The following is a 15498-nucleotide window of genomic DNA, read 5'->3' as shown; positions in this document are numbered from 1 at the left end:
CTATGATGAGACACTGTGATTATCTGCATTTTATAGGGAGGTAACTGAGACACAGAGAGGCTAAGTAACTTGCCCAAGGTCACATATCTGAGTAGTAGTAAAGCTGGGTTCTGGGCTTGTTTTTATTTTCAAGAATTGGGTCAAATGTAGTCCCCCTTCATTAAGCTGCTGGGATGGGAGCAGCAGGAGGGGCAGGCCCTGGATGGGTGAAGCAGCCAACAGGCTCCTATGTAACTTCCTATGAAGAGGTAGATGACCCCAAATGTGCGGAAACAAATTGAGAATGTTCTGCTTGTATTCAAACTGAAAGACATTTTCATTCTTATTGGGTTTGCATCAAATTCCCATTTTGCTAGTCTTATACATTAGAGTATCAACCAATGGTCCCATGTAGCTTTAACAAATGATCTAATAAATTCAGAGAAGCATTGGCCAGAGAAAGTTGGAGTGCATGGGACAGGCCTTGGCTGGCTGTCCAGCTCTACCTGGGGTAGAGGGGAGGTGTGAGCTGGCACTAAGAGGCCCTCTGCCTGTCTAACTTGGGCCAGGGTTTCTTGGGGCTAAAAGAGAACCCAAAATGTTCATAGCAGCATTATTCACAATAGTCAAAAAGTGGAAAGAAGTCAAACATCCACCAATGAATGAGTAAATGAAATGTGGTGTATCTATACAATGGAATATTATTCAGCCATGAAAAGGAATGAAGTGTTGACCCATGCTACTACATTAATGAATCTGAAAACATTATGCTAAGCGAAAAAAGCCAGATGCAAAGGCCACATACTGTAATTCTGTTTTTGTGAAATGTCCAGAATAGGCAAGTCCACAGAGAGTGAAAGCAGATTTATGGTTTCTAGGAGCTGGAAGGTGGCGGGGAGTACAGAGTGACTACTAATTGGTATGAGGTTCTTTTTGGGGTGTTGAAAATATTCTGAAATTAGATAGTGATGATGATTGCACAACTTTGTGTATATACAAAAAACTACTGAATTCTACACTTTAAAGGGTGAATATTATGGTATATGAGGTATATGAATTATATATCAATAAAAAACAAACAAACAAACAAAAAACCCAGAACAACAGTAACAAAAAAGAGAACACAAAGTCCACACTATTAAGGCCCAGAGCAAAACACCGTCCTATGAAGCTGGGTTATGGGAGAAAGACCTTGAGCTGAGAGGGAATTCAGCCTGGATTTAAGCCTTGGCATGACCTCGGACAAGTTCTTTCACCTCTCCGGGCCTCAGTTTTCCCAACTATTTAATGACATTGTTGTGAGAAAATATTTTCCCAATGAACTTTTGAAAACTATAATATGCTTATTTAAAACTGTACTCACTAGTTACAAGCAAGGTATTATTATAGTGCTGGAGGGTTAAACAGAGAGCTTAGGACGTTTGATAAAAAGGTAACCTTCCATTATTGCTGATGTAAATCAGAGAACTGAAGATGCGGGCAATACCCTCATGTGATCAGAAGGATTACCCATTCCTGAGCAGAAACTGCTCACTTGCCCTCTCATTCCTCAGGGAATGTTCCAGGTTTCCTCTATTTGGATTGGATATCTTAATAGCTTTAAAATCTCAAATAAAGGGTTTATGTCCACTCCAGTTCTTTAGGGCCTCCTAACAAGCCTTTTAGAAAGAGATTTAATTAAAAATCCTGTGGAATCTTAAACCATGCACACTACACTCTATCCAATAAAGGACTCCCCCTTAACTTTTCCAAAGTAATTGAACTTACTTCACATGAGACTTGTTTTGCCTCTGCAAACAGGGACCGATTCTCTCCGTCATATGTATCCTTATAACTGATTCAGTATCTGATTTTCTTAGTACTGGGGCAATGTTTAGTATCTTTATTAAGATGAGTTCATTAAAATAAGAAAATTATTTTAACCAGATACATAATTCTGTCCCCCTAGATTATTAAAATATTCACCTTTTCCACTTGTCTAGTATTGAAAAACCAAGTCCCACCAGGTCACAGTCAAGTAGTGTCCAAGCAGGGGTAGGGGCCAGGGGGTCAGCTCACCCTCACTCTCCTGCCTGCTCCTTAATCCCAGGGATGTTCAAGCCACCGCCACGGGGATTTCCCGGGGGCTCTAGCCACCTCATCTCAGAAGTGTAGTACTCTGGAGTGTAGGTTTGCAAGTTCTCCTTACAGATTTGTTTGGGGCGGGGGAGTCTAGTGTCTTAAGTCACTAAAGTGCTTGTTTCCTTTTTTCCTTCAAATGTATTTTGTTTACTTGTTTGAATTCAAAATCGCCCCTTCCCACAAGTGAAGGGATCCAAACTCTCCGGGAATCAGCAAGAACAGCCTGATGTGCATCCTACAAAATACTCCACTACGCGGACGGGCTTTTGACTGCCGGCCTCTTTACAGGGCGCACAGCTGTGCAGGGAGGACAGCGGAGCCCCTTCACTGTCTGCACTTACGAAAAAAAATTGCGAGAGCGCGCGGCCGGGAGTTCCAGTTAGCGAGGGGCAGTGAGACAATGAATGTGAAAAGCCTCCAGGCGGGAGATTGTAATTCGCGCCCGATTCAGTTCACAGAGGCGAAAGCCGCAGGATTGGGGTGGGGGCTTCATTTTCAAACAAGGGGACACATTCCCACTTTAGGGTTTTTAGGTAGAGACAGTGTGTGCAATCTTGGTTTTCGACAGAGTCTGTTTTTTTCGTTAACGGTATCTGAATGCTGAAGTTCGTCGCGAAAGGGGCCCCTACCACCTTGTCCGTCCCCCTACCCATCCCGGGGCAAGGGGGCTGCTGTGTCCAGACGATGGCGCTCCCGGCCAGTGCAACCCCTCTCCCCTACTGTGGCCAGAAGACTAGTCTGGAACAAGTTTCAAGGTGTTTACTGAGATTTTGGAAGGCTTCTCGACAGGAGCCGTAACTTTTAGTAGCCGGCAGAAATCCATTCCGGTGACCAAGGTTATTGAGGGAACGAGTGTCCGAATCGCGCCCCTTTAGTTTTGCCCGAATATTCGAATTTTCCGTGGTCCCCGTGCAGCGAGATCCTGGGCGCACCGCAGGGGAACCGTGACGCACGGCGACAGAGTTCCTCGGTGGGGAGGGCGAGGGGGACGGCCTGACAGGGATGGGGTCGAAACGAGAACCCCAGAAGGGGATGGGAAAGGAGAAAGACCGAGATGAATCCTGACTGAACCAGGGGTCGCCGGTCAGCCAGCGGCTTCTCGGCTTTGCTGCCTGACACCTCCGCACCTTTCCCGCTGCTGCGGCGCAGCTCCTTCAGCCTTCCTGACTGCCCCGTACCGCTCAGTAGACAGTGCCGAACATCCTGAGAGGGGAGAGGGGTCAGAGCCTCTCGTCCTGGGTTTCCTCGAGAAGCGGGGACCCAAGAGAAGAGCTTTATTGCCTGTTTTACTTTTTCCCAAAGCGTCCCTTGGCTCCCGCCGCCAGGTTGCCGGCAGCTGGGAAGGAGACGAGCTCCCGCTCCCGTTAGCCCCAAAACTGAGGACCGAGTGGCCATCGCTGCCTTCCCTAGGTCCCAGGGTGCAGACCCGCTCCCCACTTCCAGAGTCGGGCTTAGGGTACATCTCTTTATGGAGAGTGCAAGACCTGGACCGGACTGAGCAGCTCCTCGCAGCTGCCGCTAAGGGAGCCAAGCGGCTCCTGGCGAGAACCGGAGCGGGGATAAGTTCCCTAGGGATTAGGGACCCACATTGGGGGTGGGAGCTCCCAGCAGTAGTCCCCTGTTCCTCGCGGGACACAGAAGGCTCTAGACAGGCAAGGACATGGGACGTGGGATGGACCTCACAAGGATACTTGTAGAGGCAAGTATCCAGCATTCAAGGGGCCACCGGCTATCCCCTACACCATGCTGGGGGCTGTGGACTAGCTTGGTCTAGCACTGGATCTTATGAAAGACCCCGTGCTCCCGCTCTGCAATCTGCATCTCTTTGCCAGGTGTTTGCACTGGAGGAGGGAGGGAGAAGAACTTGCTAGAAACGGATGCGCAGCGACTGGTGGAGGGGTGGGGGGAGGGGGTGGACTGCGAGCTAGTCAGGATGCTTCCAAGGTACCTGGGAGATTGAAGGGCAGGGTGGGCTGACTAGAGGGGAAGCACATACAAGGCAGTGGGAAGCAAGATGACACCTCAATGTGGATTTGCCCAATAAGAGGGGGTGGCCAAGGTGGTGGTGTTCAGGGAGCTCTGATTGGTCGGGGGGAGGGATTTGGGGTGGGGCTAGCCGCCTCTTGAGGCTTTAAAAGCTCATCGGAGAGAGGCGGGATGCTGTCATTTGCTCTCTGACTCTCAGAGAGGGAGGCACGCTTTCCTGGAGCTCCTGGTGACAGAACAGGTGTTTGCTGTCTGGACCTGGCTGCTGATCCTGAGCCTGCTGGGAGATCGTAAGGATCTCCAGGAGCAACATGGGGCCCACACTAGCGGTTCCCACCCCCTACGGCTGTATTGGCTGTAAGCTACCCCAGCCAGACTACCCACCGGCTCTAATCATCTTTATGTTCTGCGCCATGGTTATCACCATCATCGTAGACCTATTTGGCAACTCCATGGTCATTTTGGCTGTGACAAAAAACAAGAAGCTCCGGAATTCTGGTAAGCCACCCTTTCTTCTCCCTATCCAGTGTGCAGAGACTTGCAACCCGTAGGGCGTTAGTTTTTGAGAGCCCCAAATAGAGAATCTATGGACAGTGCCCTCATATTGAACATCCCTGCTCCCAAATTCCCGGCAAGCCTGGGGGTGGTAGTATTCTGTCCGGGCCCCCTAAACGTAGAGGTTCTCAAGGCCGAGAGAGCACAGAGAATTAGCTTTGGGCATCCAAGTGCAAAGCGTTCGCGTGGTGCGCGGCAGCCCGAGGATCCCTGTCCCGTCGGGGCCTGATGCGGAGTGAGCCGGCACCCGAGCGGGAGAGTAAGGCGATTCACCCCGGTACAGTAAGCCGAGCCGGACGCCGCAAGGGCGGCCGCGCTGAGGCAGCGCGGACCGAACTGACGCGGAGGCAGCAGCGGGGCTGCGATCTGCTCTGTGAAAGTTAAGTTCGCAGCGGCCGCGGCGGCGCTTACCAGAGCGCAATGCAGTGGCCTCTCCCTAGCCGGGCCAAGACCCCGCTCGCCGCTGCCCTGGGGCTCCAGGGCGGCTCCTGGGCAGATCCCGGGCGGCGGAGCACAGACCCCCGCGCCCGAGAATCGAGCAGGGAGGTCTGAGCCCCCCGGAGCCGAGCTCCGTCCGCCCGTCCCAGGGCGAACGGCAGAGAGAGGCGAGCGGCGGGTCGGGCACAGCAGGCGGTGGCAGCGACGGCGGCGGCAGCGGAGATCCCAAGGTCCGTAAGCGGGGAACTGGGGGTCGCAGGGCGGGCAGGCGAAGAGGCTTGGGAGCTGGGCATTGCTGGGGGTGGAGGGATAGAAGGCAGCAAAACCGAGTAGGAATTGGCGGGAGGGTGACGGGAGAGCTCAGAGGGGGCGATGGGGGACTCAGAGAGGCTGCAAAGGGCTGGAGTCCGGGAGCCGCAAGCGGGACTTTCCCCGCTGCTAGCCACCGCCGAAGGGGAGGGGCCGGGGACCTGGGGCCGGCGGCCAGCAGGGCAGGAGGGAAGCGTGGGAGGATGCCAGGCGCTGCGACACGTGCTGGGGGTGGGGGCGACAGACACTGCAAAGCAGCTAGTCCGGTTTACAGGTTGGGCGCGAGAGGGCTCTGGAAGGGAGGGGAAAAGGCAAAGGCGCCCAAACTCCGAGTTCAGGCAGGGGGAGGGAGGGGTGGCGCCTGGAATTTCCACCGCCAGGTTCTCGATCGGCTGTGGCGAGGAGTGGGGACCTAAGGGGTTCTGAGAGGGTGGGGAGACCAACTGGATTCTCCCAGGCGGGGCGTGGGGGAGAGGTGGCGGCCAGAGTCTGGGGGATTACTTGGCTTGGGCAAGGAGTCACGAACACTGAACAAGTTTCAAAACGCACTGACTGGCACAGTCATTAAAAGTTTTCTTACAAAGTCTGGTGGGTGTCTCCGATTTCTCCTTCGTCTCCTGGAGTCGTGGGGCCATACACTAGGTCTTCACCTTCATCCCCGCGATGCGGTCCCGAGGTGCAGTCCCACGGAGTCCCGGGGGCGACCTGCGAAGCCCATTTTATTTCCTTTAAGTTTCTTCTTTTCTTTCTTTTTCTCCTTTTCCTTCCTTCCTTCCTTCCTACTATAATTCAAATAAAGGCTTTAATGGTTGTTGTGGTTTTGTTTTTAAGGCTTTGCCCCTTCTCTTTTCGGCTGTACGTCCCTGAATTCATTACTTTGCGGGAAAACCCTAGAAAGAACCTCTTCAGTAGGAAGTGCTGAGGCCGAGTGCTGACAGCGCTGGAGGAAGGAGGAAGAAGGAGCCATGCCCTTGCCCTTTACAAAAGCGCTCATTTTCTCCTAGTCCAAGATGAAGTGCAATATTTTGCCAAACCAATGCTAATTAGCAACGAGGTGTTTCCAGAGAAAGAGGGCTCTGCGCCTGCACTTGGCCTCTTCCTTCGCTTTTTTGTGAAAGGTTTTACAAAAAAGTTCCCACCTCAGCCTACAAGACCGGAGTGGGGGTGATCCTTCTTTACCCTGTTTAACCTGAAGGCTCCAGTAAAGTTCAGTGCCTGGAGCCGGGAGCTCTGTGCAGGGCGCTGAATGTGCCAGTGCGCGGCTCTGCGCGTGGACGCGGCATGAAACTGAAACAGGCACTTCTGCTAATCCTTGCAGGAATTGTTCTCCTCCCCCCAACCCCCCCTTGTCCCCCCCCCCACCCACACCTCGCGTCACCCTCCCCGCCCACCCTCTCACTACTTCTTTGGTCTCAGACTAAATTTTACAGGGCTTCCCTGCTTCCCCTCAGTTTTCACTGTTAGGTTACCTCGGGAACGGTAAGTATGTGACTTGGCAAGGTTTTAGGTTACTGCTTGATCCCATCGGAAAAGACTGTTTAACAAGATGGCCTCTAATGCCTTTTCTCAGAATCTTCTCTCTAGTAATGTGTTTATTATAAATGCAATGCTAGGCTATAGGAGGGAGATAGCTAATTTATCTTTTTCTAATTCTTTATTTATTTTTTCAGTTTGAGGCTTCCTGACATCCCTCCAGTGTCTTTCCTTGCCCCCCACTCTCCAGCCTCTTTCCTAAAAACAAGTCCCTCTAGCTTACCTGTACTCCCCTCCTTCTCCCTCCCCCTCACCTCCAGTGAAGGAAATGTTTGCATTTTGTTTTTCTCTAAGATGTTGGCAGCATGACCCTGTCTCATTGTGAAGGCTCCTGGCAGGGATTTTGTGCTCACTGCTGTCTGTTTCATGTTTGCTTCTTTCTCAGAGCAGAGATGACGTTGTTTTGAAAGGAAAAAAGGTGGGCAAAGTACAGGTCTCCCAAACCTGGCTGTTCATCAGAGCCTTGTGGGACCTGCTTGTAAATAAAAATAAAAACACAACTGCATTTCTTTAAAAGAATTCTAGAATTATAAATGGTCATAATCCAGCTGGCCTTCCTCTGCACCTTAAATGTGTAGATTTCTGTACTTAAACCATTTATTCTTCTTGTCTTTCCCTTTTCTCCCTCCCTTGATATGTTTTTCAGGCAACATCTTCGTGGTTAGTCTCTCTGTGGCCGACATGCTGGTGGCCATCTACCCATACCCTTTGATGCTGCATGCCATGTCCACTGGGGACTGGGATCTGAGCCAGTTACAGTGCCAGATGGTCGGGTTTGTCACAGGGCTGAGTGTGGTCGGCTCCATCTTCAACATTGTGGCAATCGCCATCAACCGTTACTGCTACATCTGCCACAGCCTCCAGTACGAGCGGATCTTCAGTGTGCGCAATACCTGCATCTACCTGGTCGTCACCTGGATCATGACCATCCTGGCTGTCCTGCCCAACACGTACATTGGCACCATCGAGTACGATCCTCGCACCTACACCTGCGTCTTCAACTATCTGAACAACCCTGTCTTCACTGTTACCGTCGTCTGCATCCACTTCGTCCTCCCTCTCCTCATCGTGGGTTTCTGCTACGTGAGGATCTGGACCAAAGTGCTGGCAGCCCGTGACCCTGCAGGGCAGAATCCTGACAACCAACTTGCTGAGGTTCGCAATTTTCTAACCATGTTTGTGATCTTCCTCCTCTTTGCAGTGTGCTGGTGCCCTATCAATGTGCTCACTGTCTTGGTGGCTGTCAGTCCGAAGGAGATGGCAGGCAAGATCCCCAACTGGCTTTATCTTGCAGCCTACTTCATAGCCTACTTCAACAGTTGCCTCAACGCTGTGATCTATGGGCTCCTCAATGAGAATTTCCGAAGAGAATACTGGACCATCTTCCATGCTATGCGGCACCCTATCTTATTCTTCTCTGGCCTCATCAGTGATATTCGTGAGATGCAGGAGGCCCATGCCCTGGCCCGTGCCCGTGCCCATGCTCGCGACCAAGCCCGTGAACAAGCCCTTGAACAAGACCATGCCCATGCCTGTCCTACTGTGGAGGAAACCCTGATGAATGTCCAGAATGTTCCATTACCTGGTGATGCTGCAGCTGGCCACCCCGACCATGCCTCTGGCCACCCTAAGCCCCATTCCAGAGCTTCCTCTGCCTATCGCAAATCTGCCTCTACCCACCACAAGTCTGTCTTTAGCCACTCCAAGGCTGCCTCTGGCCACCTCAAGCCTGTCTCTGGCCACTCCAAGCCTGCCTCTGGTCACCCAAAATCTGCCACTGTCTACCCTAAGCCTGCCTCTGTCCATTTCAAGGCTGACTCTGTCCATTTTAAGCCTGCCTCTGTCCATTTCAAGGGTGACTCTGTCCATTTCAAGCCTGCTTCCAGCCACCCCAAGCCCATCACTGGTCACCATGTCTCTGCTGGCAGCCACTCCAAGTCTGCCTTCAGTGCTGCCACCAGCCACCCTAAACCCACCACTGGCCACATCAAGCCAGCTACCGGCCATGCTGAGCCCACCACTGCTGACTATCCCAAGCCTGCCACCACCAGCCACCCCGAGCCCACTGCTGCTGACCACCCTGAGCTCTCTGCCTCCCACTGCCCCGAGATCCCTGCCATTGCCCACCCTGAGTCTGACGACAGTGACCTCCCTGCATCGGCCTCTAGCCCTGCTGGTGGGCTCACCAAGCCTGCTGCCAGCCAGCTGGAGCCTGACACCATCGCTGACCTTCCTGACACTACTGTAGTCACTACCAATACCAATGATTACCACGATGTTGTGGTTATTGATGTTGAAGATGATCCCGATGAAATGGCTGTGTGAAAAATGCTCTCACAGGTAGCCAGGCAGTGGTCGCCTTTCTAGTTTGTTTTGCATATGTAATCCAAAGTGAGATACCTTACTGCACCTAGACACAGACACTGACACATAGAAATGGTGTAAGCTACGTCCACCTTTCAGGCGTACTCCTCTACTTAATGTACTCTATTAAAGTGTGTGCGTGAGTGTGTGTGTGCTTGTATTTTAGGGACCTTAATTTCCCTCAAGTTTGATGTCTGTTGTTCCAAACCTCCCTTTCCAACTATGGTCAACCTTCAGTCCTCAGTGATCCCTGAAATTTTAGACTTTGATTTTTTTCCCACTCTTGTGTCCCTCCTCCCCTTTCCTCATTTCCTCTGCCTTGTTTCTGCTTTCTTCTCCCATTCCCCGAGGGGGTTGGGAGAGGGGTGCATGCACAATGCTAAAGGTGTGTTGTGGTTAAGGCTTCCATTAATGTGACTGCACAGCTTTATGTTCTTAAATGTGGAACTCTACATTATACTTTTAATAGCAGTCAGAAAAGCGATTGTAATCAAGTACAAATACTGGAAAGTTTCTTCCTAAATTTCAGCAACAACATATGACCCCTATTTGAAGAATACAATTTGATAAGCTCTTATTAAAAATACATTTTTTTATGCCTATGAGATCAAATGGCAAAAGGAGAGATATGGGCACACAAAATTATTTCTGTTTTTTGAAAATTTGAACATTGGTGCTTTTTATAGTCAAACATGGTTGCAAATGATAAGAGGTTTTTACTTTATTTGTAATTATTTACCTTTTTAAGCATTTGCCAGGATTTTTTTTCATTTAGTTCCAGAGAAATAAATCCATTCATAAACTAGTTTCTTCTCCTAAAATACAATCCTATGGTTGCTAGGATCAATTATGGTAATATTTTTAATATTATAAGTCATAACTACTCTTTACCACAGATTTTTTTTTTAAAACAACCTGGTATTTTTACAGTTTTTACATTATTATTTTCATTCAAAAGGGAATTTGAAGTAATGACTGGCAGCAAGAAGTGAATTGAATACTGCCAGGAGGTTGTAAATGAACATTCCTCCTGGATGGGGAGGGAGGCAAGGAGGAGAAAGATGCCGACACCAATCAATCCCACCACACATCCGACATCAGCCAATCCCACCACACTTGGCCAAGGTTCAGTGATACACAATGTTAAGTCGTAGATGTCTTATATTAGCACACTTGACAGACCAGGAAATGATTTTTCTCTACAATTCAAGAAAATGCCTGTTTAATAAAAATTTCAATTGCTGATTCAAATAGATACTTTAAGCAAAGTTGACTGTATGAAAGCTTGTGAGGATAAGCGGAAATGTATTATACTGCCTTAATTCTATTCTGTATTTGTGGTAGCAATTAAATAAAAGTGTTTTTGTGGCTTTAGTTTGTGGTTTGTTGATAATTTTTTTTTTTTTTTTTTTTTTTTTTTTTTTGTATTTTTAGTACAGATGGGGTTTCACTGTGTTAGCTAGGATGGTCTCGATCTCCTGACCTCGTGATCCGCCCACCTCGGCCTCCCAAAGTGCTGGGATTACAGGCCTGAGCCACCACGCCCGGCCTCAATTTATCAGTTTTTCTGACTGTGCTTTGTGTTTAAGAAATTTCTGATTATTCTAATATAATTAATATATTCTCCTATTTTTTATTTTAGAAACCTTACAGTTTTGTCTTTCACATTTAAGTCTATGTTCCATCTCAAGTTAATTTGTTTGTGTATGGTGTGGGTTAGGGACCAAAGCTCATGTTTTTGTATAGCCAGGGTTCATATTTTCATTTTATCACCATTTGTTGAAAAGACCATACTTTACCCCACTGAACTACAGTAAAGACTTTGTTGCCATTTAGGTAATCATATATAAACGTGTCTCTCTTTTTATCTCTTTGTTTCTGAACTGTTTATTCTGTTCCATTAGTCTATCCTTGCACCAATACCACATCGTTTTCAAATTTAATTAACCATAACTTATGTACGGTGGTGTGCACACATATCATGTACAGTTAAATGGATTTTATACATATATGCATATTTTTGTAACCATCATTCAGATGAAGATATAGAACATTTCTAAGACCCCAGAAGGCTCTTTCGCGCCCCAACTCAGTCAATACCTCCTTTACAGTTAATTAGTGGTTGAATCTCTATTATTACAAATTAGTTTTGCCTGTCCTTCATATAAAAGGAATAATACACGTATAGGTTTTTAAGTGTAGCTTCTTTTGTTAGACATTATAGATTTTAATTTACTTTTTTTTTGTTTTGGGTGGGGATCTCACTGTATTTCCCAGGCTGGTTTCAAACTCCTGGGTTCAAGTGACCCTTCCATCTCAGCCTTCCTAGTAGCTGGGATTACAGATGTGAGCCACTGTGACTGGCTCTCTTCTTAAACATTATGTTTTTGAGATGAATCTGTGTCGTTGTGTGTTTTAGCAATTCTTTTTTAAAATTTTCGTGGAAAGGTTTACTGATGTGGAATAGTTTCAATTTATATTAAGTTGAAAAAGGCATGTAATAAAATGATATGTAATTTAGTTTGTTAATAAAACCAAAATGAGTATATGAAAAGACTGTATGTTTTTAACACTTTCTATAGTAAGTGTCTATATCTATCTATCTATATATATACTATCTTTTTGAGACATATAGTTTTATTGAGGCATAATTCATATAGTATAAATTTGATCATTTTGAAGTGTTCAGTTCTGTGTTTATAGTGTTTTCACAAAGTTGTGTTACCACCAGAACCATTATCTAATTCTGAAATACTTTCATCACCCCAAAAGAAACCCTGTAACCATTAATGTTCACTCCCCATCCCCTTCTTCCCCATGGCAACTACTAATCTTTCTGTGACTATGAATTTACCCATTCTGGATATTTCATATAAATGAAATTACATAATATGTAGCATTTTGTGTCTGGTTTCTCTCACTTAGTATACAGTTCTCAAAATGCATCTATGTTGTAGCAGGTATCAGAATCTCATTCATTTTAAAGGTTGAATAATATTCCATTTACATATACATCACATTTTGTTTATCCATTCATCTGCCAATGAACATTTGGACTTTTTCCACCTTTTGGCTCTTATAAATAATACTGCTGTAAACATTGGCATACAAATCTGTTTGAGTCCCTGCTTTCAATTTCTTTGGGTATATACTCAGAAGTAGAATTGCTGGATCGTATGGAATTCTATGTTTAAATTTTTTGAGAAAATGTCATACTGTTTTCCACAGTGGCTGCATCATTTTACAATCCTAACTAACCTGGTAGAAGGGAAATACCCGACTCCAGTCCCCTTTAGCCTTCCTGTCTCACTTAAGGGTTAGGGAGTGAAACAGCACTTGTAAAGCTCACAGCTTAGGGACACAGTTTCACTAAAACACTGAGACTTAATCACAGGACTATAGAATTCTCCTTCCTTCATAATTTATCACCACACCAATAAGGTTCCATAAAACAGGACATTGCAGCTGGAAAAAAAACCCTGCAAGTTTCTAATCTTATTTAAAGAAAAAATTCTAGAAAAAGCTAAAGACAACAAGGGAGACAAAAATAAGGACACTAGAGGAAATTTTAGCCTCTGACACAACTATAGCAAACAGTGAAAACAGCCTGATTTCTAGCCAGAGAAACCTAAAACTTCACACTAAATGTATATTTACCTCAGTTTTTTGGTACGTCATGTTCAGATTCCATAAAAAAGTTAGAAGTCATGCTAAACGGCAAAAAACACTGTCTGAAGAGACAAAACAAATGTCAGAACCACACTCAGTTATGGCAGACATTTTAGAATTGCCAGACTAGGAATTGAAATCACTATGATGAATATGCTAAGGACTACAATGGAAAAAGGTAAGATAACATGGAAAAACAGATGAGTAATATGAGAGAAGGAAACTCTAAGAAAAATCAAAGGAAATGCTAGAAATAAAAATCACTGTAACAGAAATGGAGATTAGTTTTAATGGGCTCATTAGTTGGCTGGACTCTTCTGAAGAAAGAATCAGTGAACTTGAAAATATGACAATAGAAATTTTCCAAACTGAAAAGCAAAGAGAAAAAGGAATGAAAAAAAAAAATAACAGAGCATCCACAGACTGTGGAACAATAACAAACAGTGTAACCTATGCATAATGAGAATATTAGAAAGAAAAGAGAGAAAGGAATTAAAGAAATCTTTGAAGTGATAATGGCTGAGAGTTTTCTAAAATTAGTTTCAAGCATCAAACTATAGATCCAGGAAACTCAGAGAACACTAAGCAGGATAAATGCCAAAAACTTTATACCTAGGCATGTCATATTCAAACTGCAGAAAATTGAAGGCAAAGAAAAAAATTTGAAAGAATTGAGAGGAAAAGAAATCTTATATATAGAGGCAAAAGACAAGAATTACATTGGACTTCTCTTTAGAAAGCACCCAAGTGAGAAGAGGGTGGAGTGAACTATTTAAAACGTTGAAAGAAAAAATCCAACAGCCTGGATGTATATATTGAATGTAATTATCCTTTAAAAGTGAAGGAGAAAAAAAGGCTTTCTCAGACAAATAAAGATTGAAGGAAGTTGTCACTAATAGACCTACCTTGGAAGAAATGTTAAAAAATGGTTCTCCAGAGAAAACGTCAGAAGCTTATTTCTGCATAAGTAAAGGAAGAACATTAGAAAAGCAATAAATGAAGGCAATATTGAATCCATTTTTCTTATGCTTAATTGATCCAATAGGTAACAGTTTGTTAAAATCATAGTAGCAACAATGTATTAGTTGATTATAGCTTATGGATAAGTGAATGAATGATGGCAATATTATTAGGGAGGGTAAGGAAGAATTGGGAATACTCTGTCATAAGGTACCTGCACTATCTGGGAGGTAGTATAGTGTTATTTGAAAGTTGGCTTAGATTAGTTGTAAATGTATATGTCAAACTCCAGGGAAACCACTAAAAAATAATCAAAGAAGTGCAATCAGTATATAAGAGAGGAGAGAAAATGGAATCACAAAATGTTCACTTAAACCCAGAAAAGGCAGAAAAAAAGACAGAAAAACCAAAGAAACAACGATATGGTTTGGTTCTGTATACCTACCCAAACCTCATCTCGAATTGTAAAGAACACATGTCGATGGAGGGACCTGGTGGGAAGTGATTGGATCATGGGAGTGGTTTCCCCCACGCTGTTCTTGTGATAGTAAGGGAGTTCTCGTGAGATCTGATGGTTTTAAAAGTGGCATTTTCCCCTGCACTCTCTGTCTCTCCTGCTACCCTATGAAGAAGCTGCCTGCTTCTCCTTCACCTTCTGCCATAATTATAAGTTTCCTGAGGTCTCCCTAGCCATGCAGAACTGTAAGTCAATTAAATCTGTTTCCTTTATAACCCAGCCACAGGTAGTATCTTTATAGCAGCATGAGAACAGACTAATACAAATAAACAAACAAAAAATCTGACACACACACAAGAAAACCCTGAGAAACAAAGAGCAAGGTAATGAATAGAAAACAATTACAAATGCGGTGTATATTAATCCAATTATATCAATAATCACTTAAATGTGAAGGTTTAAGACATCGATTAACAAGGGAGGTGGAGAAAAATGGCTGAATAAAAGCCTCCAGTGATTATTCCCCTCCCAGAATACCAAATTGAACAACTATCCACACAAAAAAGCATGTTCATAATAATTAAACATCAGGTGAGCAACCATAGTATCCGATTTTAACATCATATTACTGAAGGAGGCACTGAAGAAGGTAGGAAAGACAGTCTTGAATTGCCACCCCTCCCTCACCCCCTGGCAGTACTGCATGGCTCAGAGATAGAATCTGTGAGCTTAAAAGAGGGAAAGCAAAGTGATTGCGGGACTTTGCATTGGAACTCAGTTCTGTCCTGTCACAGTGGAAAGCAACACAGGACAGAATTCAGCTGGCTGTCATGGAGAGGGCACTTAGACCAGCCCTAGCCAGAGGGAAATTGTCCAACTCATCAGTGGAAAGGTGAGTTCCGGCAAGCCCCATCACCATAAGCTAAAACGCTCTGGGGTCCTAAATAAACTTGAAAGGCAGTCTAGCCATAAGGTCTAGTCCTTATGGCACCCAGGCAAGTCCTGGTGCTGTGCTAGGCTTAGGGACAGTGGACCTGGGGGACATGTAACCCAGTAAGACACCAGCTAGGGCAGCCAAGGGAGTGCTTGTGCCACCCTTCCCCTAATCCCAGTCAGCATCACTCACA

At 45.8% G+C, this 15498-nt stretch overlaps 2 protein-coding genes across 2 annotated transcripts; one reads left to right on the top strand and one right to left on the bottom strand.

The window, feature by feature from the left end:
• Window positions 1-2864: 2864 nt before the first annotated feature.
• On the bottom strand, window positions 2865-5511 carry LOC111536019. The gene is made up of 3 exons (XM_023202285.1): window positions 5053-5511; window positions 4471-4551; window positions 2865-3941 (listed from the first exon to the last, which is right to left on the bottom strand). Exon 3 carries the CDS (start codon window positions 3812-3814, stop codon window positions 3185-3187), a length of 630 nt encoding a protein of 209 aa, XP_023058053.1. The 5' UTR covers window positions 3815-3941; window positions 4471-4551; window positions 5053-5511; the 3' UTR covers window positions 2865-3184.
• GPR50 (G protein-coupled receptor 50) lies at window positions 4260-9274 on the top strand. The gene is made up of 2 exons (XM_023202284.1): window positions 4260-4584; window positions 7568-9274. Exons 1-2 carry the CDS (start codon window positions 4398-4400, stop codon window positions 9244-9246), a joined length of 1866 nt encoding a protein of 621 aa, XP_023058052.1. The 5' UTR covers window positions 4260-4397; the 3' UTR covers window positions 9247-9274.
• The last annotated feature ends 6224 nt before the right edge of the window (window positions 9275-15498 follow it).

This window comes from Piliocolobus tephrosceles, chromosome 12 (genome assembly GCF_002776525.5).
Source record: "Piliocolobus tephrosceles isolate RC106 chromosome 12, ASM277652v3, whole genome shotgun sequence".
In the NCBI taxonomy this organism is placed as follows: Eukaryota; Metazoa; Chordata; class Mammalia; order Primates; family Cercopithecidae; genus Piliocolobus; species Piliocolobus tephrosceles.
This window is presented reverse-complemented; position numbering and strand designations above follow the sequence as displayed.